The sequence below is a fragment of the Copadichromis virginalis genome, linkage group LG16, assembly GCF_057382275.1.
Source record: "Copadichromis virginalis isolate Kocher_CV1m ecotype Utaka linkage group LG16, C_Virginalis_male_GT1.1, whole genome shotgun sequence".
NCBI lineage: Eukaryota > Metazoa > Chordata > Actinopteri > Cichliformes > Cichlidae > Copadichromis > Copadichromis virginalis.
In genome coordinates, this window is record NC_140633.1 from 9709686 (window position 1) to 9730006 (window position 20321).

The window sequence follows — 20321 nt, forward strand, 5'->3', positions numbered from 1 at the left end:
TTGTGTATGAAGTTTTCATATCATATAATATAATATAATAAATGCTTTTCCTTCCTTATAGCGCTCCATAAGATACTAGACACGCATGCGCAAGATTGACAGCGCAGGGTACTTCACAACAGCCAGCTGATACGAACTAGCAAGTGACAGTGTTAAGCGTTTTCGGTTTTGTTTCATACAGTAAATCAGTCGTCGGACCTACATTTTCACCTCGTAGGTCATGTAGAGTAGAAGTCAGTTCATATAAGTATGGCAGTTGTATTTGAATGCTTTGACAGGTCATCGTCGTTGTAGTTAGCAAGTTAGCTAGCTAGTTGAAGTTGGCAGGACTGAACAACAAGGCTGGCTAGCTAAGGTACATCGAACTATTACAAGCTGGCATCGAAATTCATCACCGTCAGCCATGGGAATACTATTTACAAAGTTATGGAGGCTTTTTAACCACCAAGGTAAGAATGGTGCTGCGGCATTCATCATGAAACTGTCGAAGGTGTAGGAGCTAAGGGGGCTCCGTGGTCAGAGAAGGCCCGCTGGTCTATTCTCTCATAATTAGCCGTGTAACCAGTTTCTGTCCCTAACGGGACGTTTACTGTTTCATTATTGGTATTGTCGGTGAATTTAAAAGTTACCTCATGGTTTACCGTTTATATTTAACGATATGGTCAGCATTTCACCAATGGACCGGCAAAGATGATAGTTTTTCTGCGAACATGGCGCTCCATTTCTGAATTAACTTTGTGTTAGATTATTTATGCTCTCGGGTTCTAGAGCGCAGATAGGCAAAACCAAGTAGATTCCTGGCTAGTGATCTTGAATCCGTAAACAGGTCCTTGCGAAACCTCTGTAACCTGAACCCCGAGGTACAGTGTGATGCTGTGTTCAGTCCGGGTTGACACCGGCATTGAGACTGGAGATGGCTACACCAACAGAGCACACAGAAGTCAGCTACATCAGCAAAATTCTCCAGTTAACAAGGCGATTGACTTTAGACTGAATCACACTGACTTTGTACTGCCAGTGTGATTACTTAATCTTATCAGATTAGTGTCAGGAGTTTTCTGATAGGTGACAAATTAAAGGAAGAATCTGAACCCTTGACACCTACAGTAAGGGGATCCAGCAGCTCTGTTGGGAACCGTTTCGTTGGTGAGTTGTGTGGGTTCGCTTGTCCACTTAGAGGGAAGGATCACAGCAAATACATATGTTCTGAGTGATCACACTTATCCTGCGATAAAACAGGTCTAACCAGATGGGTGTGGTCTCTTCTGTAGGGGCACAAAGGTGTGTATGAAAATAATGTGAATCATAACATAAAACAGGTCTTTGCAGTCACCTAGCTTCACTCTAACTCAAGTTAACTCAACACATATGGGAGACTTTACACTGATGTGTTAGAGAATGTCGTCATGTAGGGGAGACCGGGGATAGTTGTAACATTTTTGACATTTCTGTCTGTAAATTGGAGCTCTTTTAAGGTAGTGGATTCAAAATGTAATGCAAAGTATTTACATGTCTCGGCTATTAAATAGTGCAGCTATTTTCTCTGCAGCACAATTTCCCAATACCCATTGCATGGTATGGTCTCAAACACAAAGAGTGAAATGTTACAATTAACCCCATAGTCTGGGTTAGTTGTAACATATCCTGGGGTGAAATGTAACACAATGAAATAAGGGTACTAACAAAACATTAACATGTAATCTTTGTTTATTCAACACATGAATGCACTTAGAGCCATTTATGTAGCTCTGTGTGTGTGTGACAGAATGCAGAAATCTAGCTTTTGAACATATTCCAACCCCCCCAAAAAAGACAAGTTATGGAATTTTCTGCAACTGAATATTTCATTAATTTTGGTTGGTCTTCCTTGAGTTTGGCTTCATTGGCTCAGTGGGCATTATAACCTACAACTCTTGCACCAATTTTGAACATAACAATGAAGCTGAAAAAATGTAGTTGTTCACCAGCATCGCAATTCCATTACTTTTTATCATGGCTTACCTTGGTGTGGTTTGCAAAGTGCTTCAGAAAGATGAGGAAATCTGTTTCTTGCACCCATCCTGATTTATTTCCACTACCAGTACTTCCTACTGGTCCATCTCTGACACAGTGGTCTGCATAATGTATGTGTGGGAACACAAACAGTGGAGGAATTGTGTTGCCAATGGCATTAACCGCATATACAAATGCGACCAGTGAACCTCTCTCTGCTGATGTCGTTGCCCCAACTTGTTTAATATAAGTTAAAGTAATAGTGTGGTAAGTTGTAACATCTGCATTATTGTTACAACTAACCCAGACTGTTGCTGTTACAACTGACCCAGACTCCTATAGCCATGAACTAGCTAACATTACAGCCAACGGCTAAAACATTAGCACTAAAGACCTACACAGAATATATCCCCATAGACATACAAATAACACAATTTAAGTTTGATGAGTTTAACTGAAAAGCAAATAATGCTATTAGAAATTGAAATAAAGTAGAAAAACTTTTTGGCATACAAATTACTTTTTTTCGTGTTAAATTGTCTGTGTTTGACAAATGTGCTGATTTTTCACATGTGATAGCAGAACTGAATTGGGCATGCACAGGATGAGTCACATCATTTGAAACTTAGCCCTGATTGGAGAAATTGGAAGTGTTACAACTGACCCACGTTACAACTATCCCCGGTCTCCCCTACACAAAAAAGTAATCCCTGTAAGGAGTAGTGTTTTAATTATCTGCCTGACGGCCAGAAACATGTAGGAGTAATGTTAAGATGCATATAAGCTGTTTTGTGGCCAGACAATACTATAATAATGCATCTGAGTCACAGGACCAGACATTTGCCATTTGTTCAATTCTAAATTATGCTCTTATTTTCTTGTACCCATCCTGTCCCTGAAGCCTGAAAAGCTTTTATTGTCATCCCTGGATGTAGCCTCAGAGCTGCGCTTCCAAATCTCAGAAGTCTTACCATTTACCCAGCTGACTGAGACAACCCAGTGGAAGAACAGAAGCACATTAACATACATGGCATGTTGACATGACATGACATTTTTGTGTGTGGTAGAATGCACATATAAAGCTCATTTTTCACCTTGCACAGATCTGTTTGCAAAAGTTTTCGCTTCCTCAGTTTTGAGGTTTTAGTTTTGTTAGCTGAAGGCTTAGCTGTACATGATTACACACTGATTATGGACTTTTTATGATTTCCTTGAATTACAAGTTGTTTTGTCAAAGGTTAGTTTGGGGATCCATGCAAAAACCGAGTGTGGTAATAGATCTAGATACAATAATATGATATAATAGGCATTCCTTTCTTCGCTGTCTTCCAAAAAATATTCCAGAGCACACAAATTATTTTCACCTTCTCTAGTGTAAGCAAATGAACGCTTTTTATGTTCTGTGTTCTTCAGCATAACAGATTATAGATCATATGTGCTAAAAGGCATAGGAGTATTTAAAACTTAAGAGCCAATAGGTCTCAACCGACAGGCTGATATTTGTCTATGTATCCAGTTTAAATGAAATGTTATAGCTTTTAAGTGGCTGTTTTATCTCATGATAGCAGTTTATTCAGAGTAACACAGGTTGGGTTTTCCATCTACATTTACATAAACAAAACTATAACAGGGTTTTCGAACTTGACTAGCTTGTACAGATAATGCTGTAGTTGGAAGAGCTGCAGTAGGGCTGGGCGATATGGCCTAAAATCCATATCACAGTATAATTTGAAGCACGTGCGGTAACGATATATATCACGATATATTCTTTTCTTCTGTATAAGGTATTTCCCACACTATAAGGCACACTTAAAATCCTTTAATTTTCTCAAAAATCGAGAGTGCGCCTTATGTATGAATTCTGGTTGTGCTTACTGACCTCGAACCGATTTTGGCGTGCAGAAATCTGTTAAAAAATGTTTTAGTACAACTTTGTTAAGCTGCACTGCTTGATGGATTGTCAGAGCATTACGGCTGCCGTAGTGAGGAGCTTCGCGGAGTAGTCTGGGTCCAAAACTCCGTCCATTTCAGGTCCCAAAGTCAAACGAACACTAAGAGTTAAAAACGGTCTAAATTCTTTCATCTTTAATTAAATCATCAGCGATGCTGCTTTACCAGGTGTAACAATTAAGTTTAACATCCAGGCATCCATGAAAACAGAATTTATTAAATTTAACGGAGTTAGAAGTTAACAGGAAGTTAGCTCGCTAGTTTCCACCTAAACATGACATACCATGTTCTGACTGAGAGATTTTTGAAACTAATTCAAACGTACAGCTCTGCTACCACTTCCAACATAAATGCAGACAGAAAACTAAACAGCAGTGGTGTTTGCAGGGTTACTGAAGTTGGACTACCTGGTATATAATGTTGTGCTACGTGATTGCTAGCGACACAGCTATGTTAGCATAACATTAGCACAGTGAAGCTGGAGGATGAACGCCAACTTTTTTTCCACTCGATAAAAGTTAACGTGAGGGATTCTGGTGGTCAGGGACAAGTGAAATCGCATAGCAGGCAACACGGGCCAAACTTCAGTCAGGAGAACTATTGATATTATTCATCCACAATACGAGGTTAGTTATCAATATACTGCAACAACATGGGAATAGAACAGCTGCGAGAGAATTCAACACTAATGAATCAATGTTACGGAAGTGGAGGAAGTGCAGTTTTTGGCTTTCCCCATATTTCAACAGTACTTCATCTCTTTGCTATGACTGTCGCCGGAGACAGTCATAGGAAAGAGAGACTTAATGCAGGCTTTGTGTATTTGTCCTGTGACGCAAGTTTTTCTATAAACAAAACAGGAAGATAAGTCTGTTAAGCTCAGCTTAATACAAATAGAAGGTAGTGCATGCTTTTTCTGTCATGTACTAGTTTTTTTTCTAATGACATCAACCAGTCTTTGTTCCTCCTCAGTCCTCATCTCGCTCTCTTATAGAGATAAGTTACTTAATTTTGTAAAATGTAAATAGAAAATGATTTGCAAATCTCATGACTTCATATTTTATTAATAATAGAACATAGAAGACATCAAATGTTTCATAAAAGTAAGCATTACTAAAAAAGAAACAACTGGAGGATTTTATTAGGTAACTAACTAGGTTAACTGGTGACAGGCCAGTAACTTAACTGAGTAGAGCAGTGAGTTTCTCAGAAGTAAAAATGAACAGAGGTTCATTATTCTGCAGAAAACTGCATCGACAAATTCTAGAACAACTTTCACAATAATATTCATAATAATGTAAAAATGTGAAAGCTTTACCCAGTCTGTATTCAACATTTTTCTGTGCCGTCATGCTTTTTAAAGTCTCTGCCCCAGTTTTCTTCTTATTCACTTACTTATTATAATAATCTTATTCACCTTACATTTACCCTTGTTCTGTCCTTCATTCTAGGGCCACATTACTATTTAGTGCAGTTATGGCAGACAGTGCAGTTGATACTGGCCCAAGGACGTGCTGTAGTATGTTGTTGTTCCTAATAAACATTTACATGGTTTTATAAAACTCTATTTAAATATTCAAATATTTTTAGTTTACTACTTGTTGCAGCCCTCACATCAACACTCATAACACGGTTGAATGATGTTTCTCTTGTCCCTTCTTTACTTTTTTTTTTTGTCGTTTATTGGCCATTATAAATACTGGTACCAGTATATCAGCAAATACTACTGGTCAGGCTCTAGTTAAGCCATACATCTAGATAATAGAAATTGGAAAAATTCCTGTTATTCAAGAAATTATGACCAGTATACCAAATGTACTCTTATACCAACCAGCAATATTGGAACATCATTTTTTTCATAATTTTTTTTTTTTTTTTTTAAGAAAATAATAATCAGCGCTTTGTTCCTTCACTCTAGGCTAAAGTTAAAACCTTACCTTTGTCTTATGCTTGTGTCTGCTATTGGACTTCTTGCCTTCTGTTTGTATCAGCAGCAAGATGGAAATCGATCCCAGCTGTCACTTCTTGTTTATCTTTTTCACTAAAGCTTTTTTGTGCATTAGAAAGATACGTCTGTATGTTATATCCACAGCCGCTGATGGCTGCAGCCTGACTCTACAAGCTTGCTTTAAACCGCCCACTAACTCATCTGTAGCTGTGAAGGTACACTGTTCGCAGCATCACAATGTCCCACTGATGCTAGATGTGTGAAGCTACACAATTTGTACCAAAGGACGGTATGGATTAGTAAAAAGTTCATTGTTTGAGTCTCTCAATTCAGACATCTTTTTGAAGCAACCACTTTGTTTACATAAGAGCCATACATCAGTTAGTCCTTAGCAATTAAACCCAGATATTGATGTCACTGTTAGTCTGTGATTTCTTTGTCTTTTTGCCTTTCAGAGCACAAGGTTATTATTGTGGGCCTGGACAATGCTGGCAAGACCACAATTCTTTATCAGTTGTAAGTATCCAAATCTGACTTGTACAGTAAGCGTCTTTATATTTCCTTTTTTTTTTCCTCAAGTCATATAATTTATTAAAAATAGTCGTGGCTATTCTGTAAATGTTGCTTGTCAACAGAACCTAAAGATTGTTTTTATGTTAATAGTTCAATGAATGAGGTGGTACACACATCCCCAACAATTGGGAGCAATGTGGAGGAGATAGTCGTCAACAACACTCATTTTTTGATGTGGGACATCGGAGGCCAGGAGTCTCTTAGGTCATCGTGGAATACATACTACACAAACACAGAGGTATGAGATTATGTTCACTCTGACTAAATGAAAGAAAACTCTGAAAACCTCCCCTTACAGTGCTGTTATGTATGACTGTGCCTGTGGTTTGGCAGGGGTTGTTATTTAATTACTTGTCCATTATTTCTCCCTTTCTTCTACGACTAGTTTGTAATTGTGGTGGTTGACAGCACGGATAGAGAAAGGATCTCAGTAACCAAAGAAGAACTCTACAGAATGCTAGCACATGAAGTGAGTACCGTTTAAAAAGTGACAAAGATCCTTATAATTATAACGTAATTTTATTAGATATATTCAAATTAATATTAATGGATTGTTGTATGAAATAATGGAAACCATGTGTCCCATGCAGCAGTCATTATTTATGAGGCTCTGTCACATGTCAGAATCTAGTAGAAATTAACTTGATCTCAAGGTGCTTCATTTTTAAATTTCAAATATTACTGAAAATATACTTAAGTGTGTAGCAATATTATTGTTTTCTGGTTCATTGTATGTACACTGAATATGAAATGTCTTTCTGAGTTGATGCTATCAGTCATTTTTCAGTAAATGAGATTTTGTCTGTACTGTTAACTCATCACAGTGTTAAAAATACACATAAAGCAAACAAATGTTTCCTTATCTTGGCTTCTCTGTTGATGTTTCTTCTCTGGCCTCCAGGACTTGAGAAAGGCAGGACTGTTGATCTTTGCCAATAAGCAGGATGTGAAAGGATGCATGTCTGTGGCTGAGATCTCCCAGAGCCTCCAGCTTACCTCCGTCAAAGACCACCAGTGGCACATCCAGGCCTGTTGTGCCCTCACAGGAGAGGGGTGAGGATATAAACTTGTTATATGAGGAAAATTTAATTTACGTATGCATTAAATAATTATATAGTATTTGCTTTTATGCAGGGAAAATGTGATGAAGGGTCAGACTTACTAAGCAGGGCAAATTAACATGAAGCTAAAATCTCCAAATTGCACTGGAGGGAGTGGAAAGTTGTGAGGGTGATCTACTAACATTGCTCTCATTTATTAACAAAGAGGCAGCCTGTTCATTTGAGAAATGACTCTCCTTCTACCAAAAGCTGCACAAATTAGCCAGTCATAAACAAAGCAGACCCAATGAGGAAGCAAATAATGTACCAGCCACAGTATTACAAGCGCAGCTTTCATGCATGTGATTCTCTCCAGAAACAGCAATTCAGATCAATGAGAGTCAGCTAAAGTAGAATCAATATGTTTCTCTTCAGTTAGAAATAGCTGGGGGCTGTATGTGGATAAATCTGACAGCTCAGGAAGCCTAACAGTGTCTTTTTGGAGGACACAAAACATTATTTAGCTTCAAGCCTCAACCCATTTGTACGTTAACGAAGTTACTGTTTTGTGCATAAATGCACTCAGTGGTCCTTCTTTTTTCTATTTCCTTTTCCCTGCATGCTGTTTGACACGGCAGGTATTTATAAATTGCAGCAATAAGTCCCTTTAACTGCTGTATTCTGGCAAACGTATTAATATAGTGTCACAGATCTGATAATAGAAAGTTAAAGCCGAGCTGTAGCAGAACCGCGTATATGTACTACTGAAAAAACATGCAGAGGCTTTTGTGCACCCTAGAGCTTTCATCATGTTAATTATGGAAAGATCTCTGTGTACAAATTTGATGAAAGACTACAAACCCATCAGCCAACTGTATAAAATAAATTAGCTACCTATAATAATACACAAAACATCTGTTTTATCAAGATACCAGTATTATTGCGGAAATATGTAAGTGGCCTGTATTTGTATTGCGCTTTACTAGTCCCTAAGGACTCCAAAGCGCTTTACACATCCAGTCATCCACCCATTCACACGCACATTCAAACACTGGTGATGGCAAGCTACATTGTAGCCACAGCCACCCTGGGGCGCACTGACAGGCGAGGCTGCCGGACACTGGCGCCACCGGGCCCTCTGACCACCACCAGTAGGCAACGGGTGAAGTGTCTTGCCCAAGGACACAGCGACCGAGACTGTCTGAGCCGGGGCTCGAACCAGCAACCTTCCGATTACAAGACGAACTCCCAACTCTTGAGCCACGATCGCCACGATATGTGTGACTTGGCTGTAAAGATTTGGGATGGGGGCTTAATGATGACTTATAGGACAGAGCCAAAGCTTTGGCGCTGGTGCTCAGTTCTTTTCAGTTCATGCCAGTTATGCACTTGAATACTCCTAGCAACACCTACCACAGAGCCACATCAGGTGCAAAATAAGAGATGCTTATTAAGGGTGAAATTTAGCAGACTTAGTATTTTGTGATTACTTTAAATATTTTTTCATATTCTTTTACTAAATAACACCAGTAACAGGCCCAGAGTATTAGCAATTAGTTTCCCTTAAACTTTTGTTCTTGTACGGTATAAAATTTTTTATCTTAATGCTTTTCTCTTTGTTTTTCTCTCCCACTCTCTTCCACCAATGTCTTTCTTTCTTTTTTAACCTGTAGGTTGTGCCAGGGTCTTGAGTGGATGATGTCACGGCTGCGTGTGAGATGATGACTTTGAAAACGTTCATTAGGAGTGTGCCCCTTCTCTCTTATTTTTGCCTCCAGATATGAAAATGAGGATGGGGGTAAGGTCAGTTGATGGATGGCCCTCTCCTCTTCCTTGTGAAACTGACATGGACAGACCGCTGCCAGAACTTTATGTACTTCTGTAATAATTTATTTTACAAAAGTCATCTGAACTGAGAACAAAAAAAAACATTACCTTTCCAGAAGGACGTTGAACAACAAAGAGACTCAAATTATTTAAAATGAAATTTCTGCACGGTTTTCCTTTGAACAAAACACAGAGGTCAGCAACGTATCTGCCTTGGAACTCTACATGGACTTATTCTTGAGCTACGTGTGAGTCTAGCCCATGGTGGCCTTGCAGTATTGCCGAACTGGCTGTGGTGGTTTTTAATTGCCTCTCTGTGTGAACAGTCCAGTATTCTCTTCAAACTTGGTGCCTGCAGCAGAATGTTCAAGCGATTATGGTTGATGACGACTGAAACATGCAGAGGGGAGGGTAGAATCACAGTGTGCCCTCTTCCTTTCAGTCCTTGTTAATAATCACTGAAATAAAGTCTTTTTATTTGTTTCAGGTGAATTGCATTGTGTCATGAATGAGTATTTCTTTCTGGCGACTCTTTTGAATCTGCTTTTTCCAGAGACATCTGTGAACCATATTGAATGCTGTGAGTGTGACTGGACGTTTTCTTTTTTTAGTCCTTTAGGGGGCAGAATGCGTCACACGAGCTTGTGGTCCCTGAAGCTTTTCAGGGACGATGACGAGCACCTACAGAAGTACAGTGAAGAGACAGCCAAAGTGTAGGAAGGCAGAGGGATTCAGAAAGAGAAGAAGGGACCAGGTATAAAATGTAGGCAGCACACAGTGCCTGATTAAGAGGAAAAGACACAGTTGTGTAAGGACTGCATGGCAGGGTTGTCACAACTGAAACAGAAAAATTAAAACCAACAGAAACCAAAGCCAGTCTATGTTATAGGGTTTCCATTCCTCTTCCATTGGTTTAATTTGACATCTGACCTCAACTGACTCCCAAATTTCTTGCCATGGTTTGACTTGATTATCTTTTTGGCTCGGACATTTAAATAAATGTTTGGATATCTGTAGCGCTGAGGTCACATTGAGGTGATTTAAAGCATTAGTCATTCCACGAGTTTGCAAATACTGCTATAACAAGTCCTGAAAGTGTCACCAGAAGTAGTAATTCCACTTTTTTCTAATTCACCCAGCTCTGCACTTCTTCACTTGTTTTTATTCTAATCTGTTCTTCAAAAGAGACTAAATAGTCTTTCTTGAAGCGAAACCAAAGAGCAGTAAGATGCTTTTCTGTATGGTAAGTCTTGACCAATTTAATTGCAGTGAAGTCCAACATGACCTGCACAATGGAAAGTATTTGCAAATGTAGTAAAATCTAAAAATAAACACAGACACTTCATATTCACTAGACACGAGCTGTACTTAGGAGTTAAACCCTTAGATCAGGTGAAGGAGTACAGCATGTGAAAAAGAATAACTTCTAACAATAATTTATATTCTTTGTTCCCGTAAATGTGTTTTATTTGTGAGCATGCTGTGATCTGCTGACCCGTGCTCTGTTGACTCTGAATTTTACTTTTACTCTTTATAGATTTAGACAGCACAATTTATCAACATGTAAGAAGATATTAAATCTACTGTCGTGGCAGATTTTACATTTATTTATCCCAGTGGTTTTCTAGCTTTTTCAGGGATGCCGCACTTTAGAAGCTGGTATATATATATATTTTTGGATATATAAATTCCTCTCCTGTCCTCTCATTGACTTACTGACGTCTTTCTCTGACTCTCAGATGTTTTTACCCCTCAGCCAATAGCTCATGCGGTATTATTGTCACTCTGCCAGGGGGGCAGGCAGCCTGGACACCCAAGTTTGTAAATGCAAGAACTTGAGAATGAGGCGACATAGGATTTTGAAATTCATACCATAGGTCCAGCTACTAAAAATCCCTGTGAGTTTGAATCTCAATGACCTCAACCTCAAGGTCAGAAGTCAGCTTTTTTGAAAATAACATAGCATTTTCTAATTTACTCCATAGGCGCATCTACTAGGAAGTAGCACTGGTGGCCATCACTATTTTTTTTTCTTCCCTGGGGGACGGCACTTTAAGCACAGTTGCTCTCTTTATGCTCACTATATGTTGAAGTTCCACAATCCCAACTTTATGTTCACCTGCACCTTGAATGAATAACAGGCATTATATTGTGTTGACAGTGTCAGCAAGACAGTGGGATAATGTTTGCTTGTAATTTACTGACTACATTTTCCATGCCTTCAACTGGAAACAACACCAGGCTGCAGCACACTGAAATTTAACTCACCTATTTGATTATGCATTAAGCGGAAAAGCTGGAATGTCATTCTGGATCGTTCTGTCCTGCTTTAACCTCTGGATATACAGGGAGTGCAGAATTATTAGGAAAGTTGTATTTTTGAGGAATAATTTTATTATTGAACAACAACCATGTTCTCAATGAACCCAAAAAACTCATTAATATCAAAGCTGAATGTTTTTGGAAGTAGTTTTTAGTTTTAGCTATTTTAGGGGGATATCTGTGTGTGCAGGTGACTATTACTGTGCAGAATTATTAGGCAACAAAAAACAAATATTCCCATTTCAATTATTTATTTTTACCAGTGACACCAATATAACATCTCCACATTCACAAATATACATTTCTGACATTCAAAAACAAAACAAAAACAAATCAGCGACCAATATAGCCACCTTTCTTTGCAAGGACACTCAAAAGCCTGCCATCCATGGATTCTGTCAGTGTTTTGATCTGTTCACCATCAACATTGCGTGCAGCAGCAACCACAGCCTCCCAGACACTGTTCAGAGAGGTGTACTGTTTTCCCTCCTTGTAAATCTCACATTTGATGATGGACCACAGGTTCTCAATGAGGTTCAGATCAGATGAACAAGGTGGCCATGTCATTAGTTTTTCTTCTTTTATACCCTTTCTTGCCAGCCACGCTGTGGAGTACTTGGACGCGTGTGATGGAGCATTGTCCTGCATGAAAATCATGTTTTTCTTGAAGGATGCAGACTTCTTCCTGTACCACTGCTTGAAGAAGGTGTCTTCCAGAAACTGGCAGTAGGACTGGGAGTTGAGCTTGACTCCATCCACCTCCACCTTGCTGGCATCTGAGTCGGACTGGAGCTCTCTGCCCTTTACCAATCCAGCCACGGGCCCATCCATCTGGCCCATCAAGACTCACTCTCATTTCATCAGTCCATAAAACCTTAGAAAAACCAGTCTTGAGATATTTCTTGGCCCAGTCTTGACGTTTCAGCTTGTGTGTCTTGTTCAGTGGTGGTCGTCTTTCAGCCTTTCTTACCTTGGCCATGTCTCTGAGTATTGCACACCTTGTGCTTTTGGGCACTCCAGTGATGTTGCAGCTCTGAAATATGGCCAAACTGGTGGCAAGTGGCATCTTGGCAGCTGCACGCTTGACTTTTCTCAGTTCATGGGCAGTTATTTTGCGCCTTGGTTTTTCCACACGCTTCTTGCGACCCTGTTGACTATTTTGAATGAAACGCTTGATTGTTCGATGATCACGCTTCAGAAGCTTTGCAATTTTGAGACTGCTGCATCCCTCTGCAAGATATCTCACTATTTTTGACTTTTCTGTGCCTGTCAAGTCCTTCTTTTGACCCATTTTGCCAAAGGAAAGGACGTTGCCTAATAATTATGCACACCTGATATAGGGTGTTGATGTCATTAGACCACACCCCTTCTCATTACAGAGATGCACATCACCTAATATGCTTAATTGGTAGTAGGCTTTCGAGCCTATACAGCTTGGAGTAAGACAACATGCATGGAGAGGATGATGTGGACAAAATACTCATTTGCCTAATAATTCTGCACTCCCTGTATATATAATAAAATTAGGAAAATTTAGAGACATGGACTCATGTGCTTTGCATACTCTTTCACTTTTCTCATACCTATGCTGATTTGTTTATTTAATGATGCAAATGTTTCAACAGATGTGTCATTGTTATTAAAGCTCACGCAGAGGTGACTTTGGTCTATAGCTTCTCATATTGTCAGACTGTACATGTTTCATTAAAAGCAGATTTTATTGTGGTGGGCATGTCAACTCAAAATAAAGCCCTTTCACCAAAATACCAATAAATAGTGTAGACAGCACTAAACATTTCATAAATACACAGTGCAGAATAACAGACCAGTGTCCTCACTTTATTTTGAGTATGTGCCAGCCACTGCAATTCCCGCAGAAGTGTGTTTGAAAGCTGGTACATTTTACAGGTACTGGGTTGGATCACCTTAGGTCTTCAAAACTGTCTTAATTCTTTGTGGCATTGATTCAACAAGGTGCTGAAAAATTCCGCAGAGGTTTTGTCAATATTAACATCACAGCATCACACAGCTGCTGCAGATTTGTCAGCTGTGGATCCATGATGCAAATCTGCAGTTCCACCACATTCGAAGGAGCTCCGATGGACTGAGATCTGGTGAATGTGGAGGCCATTTGAGTACAGTGAGCATACTGCAATATTCAAGAAACCAATTTGAGATTATCTGAGTTTTGTGAAAAGACACATTATCCTGCGCGAAACATCAAGATGGACATGGTCAGCAGCAACACTCAGGTAGGGGGCCCAAAGTGTGTCAGCCTGAACTATCTATTTAAGGCAGGATGGAGACATGTTTTCTTGTTCTTTAAACCAAATTCTAATACACCAGAAATTGAGGCTCATCGGACAATATTTTTCCATTCTTCTTTTGTCTTGCTTTGGTGAGCCTCTGCAAAATGTAGCCTCCCCTTCCTGTTCTTCGCTCACAGGAGCTCCACCCGATGTAGTCTTCTGCTGTTTTAGTCCAGCTGCTTGAAGGCACTGTGTGTTCAGAGATGCTCTTATGCATAATTTGATTATAAAGACTGGTAATTGAGGTACTACTACCTTTTTATCAGTTTGAAGCAGACTGAGCGTTACTCTTTAACGTCTGGCATTAGAGAGACATTTTTTCACAGAAAACTGCAGCTCGCTACATATCTTCTCTGTTTTAGACCATTCTCTATGGACCCTGAATGGTTGTGTGGGGAAATCCCAGTAGATCACAGTTTCTGAAATACACAGATCAGCCTATCTGGCACCTTTCTTCTTAATTCTGGTGCTCTCTTTGTATTTCAGCAGGTCGTTTCTACCATGTCTATATGTCTCAGTACTTGTTACTACCACGTGAACGGCTAATTAGACATTTGTGTTAATGAGCAGTTGAACAGGTGGTCAGTGAGTGTCTTCACAACAATGATGCTAATATTGACTGTTCAATCATCAAAAAAGAATAAAAATTTTATTATTAAATCAGTCCAGCTCTTGCTTACAAGAACCAACCAGCTTATTGCATGTGTCTTATAGAGCTAGAAAAAGTAGGGTATATATATCATCATTTATACATTTTGATAGGTTATTATTTGTGATATCACCTGCATCTTTTTGGCAAAGTCCCTCTATGACTGACCATCTAGTTTAATTTTAAGCTCTTACCTCACTGGGCTTCATACTTATCCTAGGTGCTGGTGGTTTATCATTGACCCTTGGCAGTGTTTGTGTTGTAGCTGTCTGTCTTGCAGCTGTTGTGTTCTGGTTTCACTGGTCATCAGTCGTTTTTGTCCAATGACTATGCATCACATAGCCACCTCCTTGGGTGTCTTTGGCACTGGGATGGCAGAATCATAATTATCTTCGATGCACCATAAAATCTGAAATTTAAATAGTGCACACGCTTCCAAAAGAAACTGCAACTATTAAAACAGTTGTTTGTTGTTAGATTTAGAAAATCAATAAGAAACTATATTTAATAACTATATTTTGTTTTTCATTCTTCTCAGGAGCAATATATTTCACTCTATGGGGACAAGCAAGAAATATCCAAAATTTTAAAAAAAGTAAAAAAAAATCAGAACTTGGAACTGAAATATAAGGCCTAGAATATTTTTATCTGTCCTCATCAGATCCTGTATATACCATGGGTAGATATCTCTTGGGGTAACTGGAAAAGTGAGCTCACTCAAGTTGTTGTTTTGTTTTAGTTGCAGTGATGTTGGCAATGAGGACCAAGCAGCAAGCATCCAGTTCATAAGAGAATGGAGGGTCACCACCACTTTCGAGAGAGGCACACTGAGCGAGAGAGGAGATATTCAGCTGCTGCTGTCCATCTCGTCCTCGGGTAGCACCCTGCTCCTGGTGCAGTGAGTGAGAGTAATGATATAAAATACCAGAGCGATAGAGGCACATCATCTGAACAGAAAATGCAGGGTACTTCTTGGTCTTCTATACATTTACAGTGAATTGCTGTGTTAATTATAGCTACCACTGGACCTCAGCTGTATGGTTGAGGTCCAGAAATAGTTCTTGATTTATTTATAATAGCAAAATGCTTTTTTCTTTTTTGTTGCATGTGGCTCACACGACACCTGAGTGTTCTGCTGTACCGGCCTGGAAATTCACTGTTAAAAAAAGTACCAGCTGCTTCACCTTTGAGGTGCTAAACTATATTACTCTGTTTTATAGAATGAAAAAGGAGGACATCTAGAGCTGCCCCTGTGATGGCAGAAATATTGATTTCTTCTCTTGGTGTTTTTAACTTAATAGAAAGCAGTGGGCAGCTGTTGAATTGGCCATTACAGCTTACAGTTTAAGCATTAATTCAAACTTCCAAACAAGGTTTAAAATGTATTTTCAGCAATAGGAATTGCAATATTTTGCACTTTTATGGTTGTTCATGTTTTGAAAATGTCTTCATTTGATGTGCACAAAAACATGTGACAGTGAGGAATACAATGAATTTAAAAATCCTAAAGCTGTTTTCATGGCAGTAAAACAGGAAAGATGTATTTTAAAGGATTGCAATGCAAAAAAATCATTTAAAAATATATTATTTAGATGTTCTCAGTCATAATTTCAATACATTAATCAAGTCTTTCTTAGACATTTTAATTTCTAAGAGGCTTATTTCTGATTCAAGGGGCATTGGTGGTGTAGTAGCAACACCTTCGAGTAGCTATTCATTTTTAATTTGTACTTTTTGGAGGCATATGCTCATTTCTTGGTTTGTATCCTCAGCTTGATGTTGACTTGGTTCTTAACAGGATGTAGTCAGCTCAGGATCAGCTGATGGATGACCTCAACAGATCTGACACTGAGAACCATGCTCTGCTTTAAGCTAGCCTTCTCCTCGCCGGCTCACGCCTTGGTCATACATACTTCCATATCTTTTACAGAAAATTGCTGCTTGTCAACATTACGTCTGTCACAAAGCCATTCGCACTGGGTAGCACTGTCACAGTCTGGCTTTACTTTTGTGTTCCTGAGACCCCACTGCCAGTGCCCACTGCCTTCCTCATAACTGTACCGCTGATGCATTACCCTCAACAGGTGCTCTTTTCTGAAAGGATCAGATAGGTATATTTAGATTTTGAAACTCGAGAGCAGTTCTCTGTGATTGGCTGTGTCAGCCACATGATAACCTGGGTAGAAACCGCAGCTGTGTGCTGTCGCCCAGCGTTTCTCTGGAGGGAAGCTGGGGAGGCTTTGGTGGCTTGGGAGACCAATAAACTTTAACATAACCGGTAAGCAAAGGAAAGGATACAAAAAACAACAAATATCCATGTTGTCTGCACCCTGCATGGCTTTCCATCTGCTTGGAGATCCATATTTTCCATCCTTGGCTGCCATCTGGATCCAAGCATACCCTGCTGAGGAATAAGGAGTGTGAACAATCTTTTACACATTGAAGGAGTAACCAAACAATCCAGAACTACAAGACTCTCCGAGTCACTTGAGACAAGGCCATCTTTTGGATGTATCTGAAATTTCAGCAGGAGTCTGAATCTTTTTGTTTTATTTCCATAGTCTCTGAAGCTTTCTGGCTTTTTCATCCTTCTACCTCTATGATTCTGGCGATTTCTTTAGTTCTTTTGCAGAGAAAATATAGATATATTAATACAAAGGGAGAGCATCCATGTACTAAAAAAGGTAGTTAGTATGCAATCCTATATTTAACCTGCAGCCTCAGAAGGTATTGCATCTCCATTTGCTAAACAGAGTCAGCCAATCAGGCTGTGGCATTAGCTTACATGTCAAATAGCTGGAGCGCTGTTGGACAGCTGTCGCCAACCTTCAGCCAGGAGGCACAGTCCTTTGAACTGTGTTGTAGCACATAAGGGAGGAAGGGTGGCAGTCACATATTCAAAAATCAGATGCCTATTAAAATTAGTCAGTGTCTCACCTATTACAGTAAACTCTGCAGATCTCCCTGTTTAATTATTCATTGAATAAGTTGTAAAGTGTTTTACACATTGTGTTATTGTTTTGTTTAGGAATTGGGCAAATCACAGAGTTGGACTGTCAGTTTGAGGCCCTGTTGGATGGAAAGTGAAGCTTCCTTACTGTCAGAGATTACTGCGAGACACCTTTGCTGGTATGGCAAGGACATTGTTTAAACGCCAATATGCTGCTGTTATAGTTTATATATATGTTTACATAAATATTACATATACAAAAAGAGGAGGGTTGAAATATCCCTGGTGTAGCCGTCCTATCTTCTCTAAGTCCCATTATATCCCATTTAAAATTTTTGATTTTATTTTGAAAGAACACGTAGAACATTTATGTTTCACTACACTGTGGTGTTTTTTTTTAATTTATATATATATGTATATATATATATTACTCCCTCAGAGTAACGCATACCTGAAAATGTGATCTGTGTTTTGTGTAGAATCTCTCAAATCGTCTCAAAATGACAGAAATTGTAGAGGAATATGAAGAATATGAGGAGGAGGAGGAGGAGGAGGAGGAGGAGGTTGTGGAAAGGGTAAGTGGATCCCTTTTTAATTGCACATGTAACTAAATCCTAAAGTACTCTTGTTGCATTTTTTATATTTTGGCTTTTGATCTGGATAATAGAACTTCAGCTGTGATATCATTTAATACATTTAAGTGTGGGATCTCCAAGTCCAGTGGAAGGCCCTATGAATAGTTTGGTTAGTGACGATACCTCTTACAGTCAGCAGTTCATGGAGGGAGACATACATGACTGCTGGTATATCCTGTTTCAGATGGACTCCTTCTGATGGCCTGGATTGCCCTTAACAGTCAATTATGGAAAAATAGTTCTATTAATTATATAATGTTGCATTTTATTTGTGTCCTTTTGGCATTGCAAATACCTTTACTTGAGCCTTTGACATATGCCAGACAGCAACACATGTAAAGCAGATGTAATCGTACAAGTCTGACATGTAAAGTGACTTTTTTCCATAGATCCCAGCATTTGATTTCACTACACTGCTTGAGGAGGAATATATATTGCAATGATCTATTTGCACCTAAATCCCCATAGCGTCCCTCCTGTGTATGATAGACACGCAAAGATTGGATTACATGCAGTTTGGGGGTGTGCCAGTTTCTGGAAGTTACTATTTTCCCATGTGAAATATTTCTCCAGATTGAGTGCTCACATCCCCCATGATTTCATCACAGCTTTGCTGCTTTTAGAGTCCCTTTTGTCCCTTTACATTCTCTGTGACAGTGTCTGATGGAAGAGTGAAAGCAGAAGGCTAACATTTAATCCCATATTTCCTGGTGAACTAGGATTAAAGTTAGCCTGGTATTTGTTCAAACTTAATATTGCTGATATCTTATAGGGGAGTCTGAATGACTGCTCTTGGTTGTCAGAATATCCAAACCAAGCAAACATTTTTTAAAAAATCATTTAACTCCCATATAACATATCAACTGTTTCAAACAGATTTACTACCTTTTGTGAAGAGATGTAAATCGTTTGGGAGGTAGGAAAGATAATTACGCTCAAAATCAATACACTCTGATTTCACTAGAACTTTCATCTGTACTGCGGAGAAAAGATGCATTGTTTTCAATAAAATGTAAGATGGCTTCGTATTTAATTTACAGAATGGGGAGAAACATAGTGCTGTCCAGGTCAGACATAAAACATATGATTAGTTTAATACATAATACATAAACATTGAAAAACTCATTATTTAAGTTATTTCTTTTCAAATTTCTTACTTGTTTCTATATCATAATAATAATAAACGCTAAAAAGGGAAAAAAAATGACTTCAATTCTCAGGTCATTAAGGAGCAAAGTGTACAGTTCTCTATCTGGCATTCAGGCAAATTTAGAAATGGACTTCTGGAGCACGTTGGCAGAGAGTGGAGGAAGGAGGAAAGGGAGGGGAGAAAATTAGACGGGCCACTGTGCTGTAAATCAGCCCCTGATAGGCTGGAACAGGTTAATATCACAGTGCTAGAAATTCGCTTATGGGAGGTGGATGCGTGGAAGAATGTGGCCTGCAGACAAGGAGTGTTTTTGCATTGAACTGTAGGGATGCTTAGTTACAGTGGTTCATCTACACCTATGGTTCTCTCCTGTCTGAGAGATTCATATACTGAAGCCGCTTACGAATGTTGATAAAAACGATTGAGATGTTATTTCTCAGCTCTGGCTTTTCTTTCATTTAACCTAAATTTTAAGGTCTCTTGTCTCTTAATGTTCAACCTTATGTTATGTAAACGCTCTTCATCCTAAGAAGAAGGAAGTTAGAAATTAGAAGTGCTATTCCTGGATGGGGATGTATGTGAGAGGCTGTCAGTGACTAAGTTGTCACTAGAAATTACATTTAAAAATTCACATTTGCATTTTTACAAAAAGTTAAAAGAAAACCCTCTAAATTCTAAATTAACTGAGGTGAGTGGGACTTTTCTTTTATTTAGTGTATTTATATGTAAGCCTCAGAAACTAAATACAGCACCCCCGCATTATATTAAGTTGAAGGTAGAACGCTCTTTGGTGAGATATTTCAAAATCCGAGCTAACAGAATAAAAACATCCTGTATGAATTGATTTTGTTAGAGCTAAATTGTGGGGCTTTTTTCTTGTTTTTTTCTTGTTTTGTTGTTTGGCTGAATCAGTGCTTTAAACCCATAAGACCTATGTGTGAACAGCCGTGGAGATTACAAAGCTGTCCAAACAGCT

The 20321-nt window shown here is 39.0% G+C and overlaps 2 protein-coding genes across 17 annotated transcripts in view; both read left to right on the forward strand.

The window, feature by feature from the left end:
- Positions 1-89: 89 nt before the first annotated feature.
- On the forward strand, positions 90-9822 carry arl5a (ADP-ribosylation factor-like 5A). Its single transcript, XM_085435193.1, has 6 exons — positions 90-449; positions 6346-6406; positions 6554-6701; positions 6849-6932; positions 7365-7516; positions 9177-9822. Exons 1-6 carry the CDS (start codon positions 404-406, stop codon positions 9223-9225), a joined length of 540 nt encoding a protein of 179 aa, XP_085291319.1. The 5' UTR covers positions 90-403; the 3' UTR covers positions 9226-9822.
- A 6977-nt stretch (positions 9823-16799) lies between these two features.
- Positions 16800-20321, forward strand: part of neb (nebulin) — a 61133-nt gene continuing 57611 nt past the window's right edge. For 14 of the 16 annotated variants that reach the window (XM_085435195.1, XM_085435208.1, XM_085435198.1 and 11 more), the window contains exons 1-3: positions 16802-16888; positions 17639-17739; positions 18040-18135. In XM_085435195.1, the coding sequence (XP_085291321.1) occupies positions 18061-18135 (75 nt within the window). In that variant the 5' untranslated portion in view covers positions 16802-16888; positions 17639-17739; positions 18040-18060. Of the gene's footprint in view, positions 16889-17638; positions 17740-18039; positions 18136-20321 lie in introns of all 16 variants that reach the window. The other 2 variants (XM_085435210.1, XM_085435209.1) reach the window with 2 other exon arrangements.

Coding starts and splice junctions, on each gene's coding strand:
- arl5a (XM_085435193.1), top strand. CDS start 404: ATGGGAATACTATTTACAAAGTTATGGAGGCTTTTTAACCACCAAG. Junction 6,702..6,848: donor CATACTACACAAACACAGAG/GTATGAGATTAT, acceptor TTCTACGACTAG/TTTGTAATTGTGGTGGTTGA. Junction 7,517..9,176: donor TGTGCCCTCACAGGAGAGGG/GTGAGGATATAA, acceptor TTTAACCTGTAG/GTTGTGCCAGGGTCTTGAGT.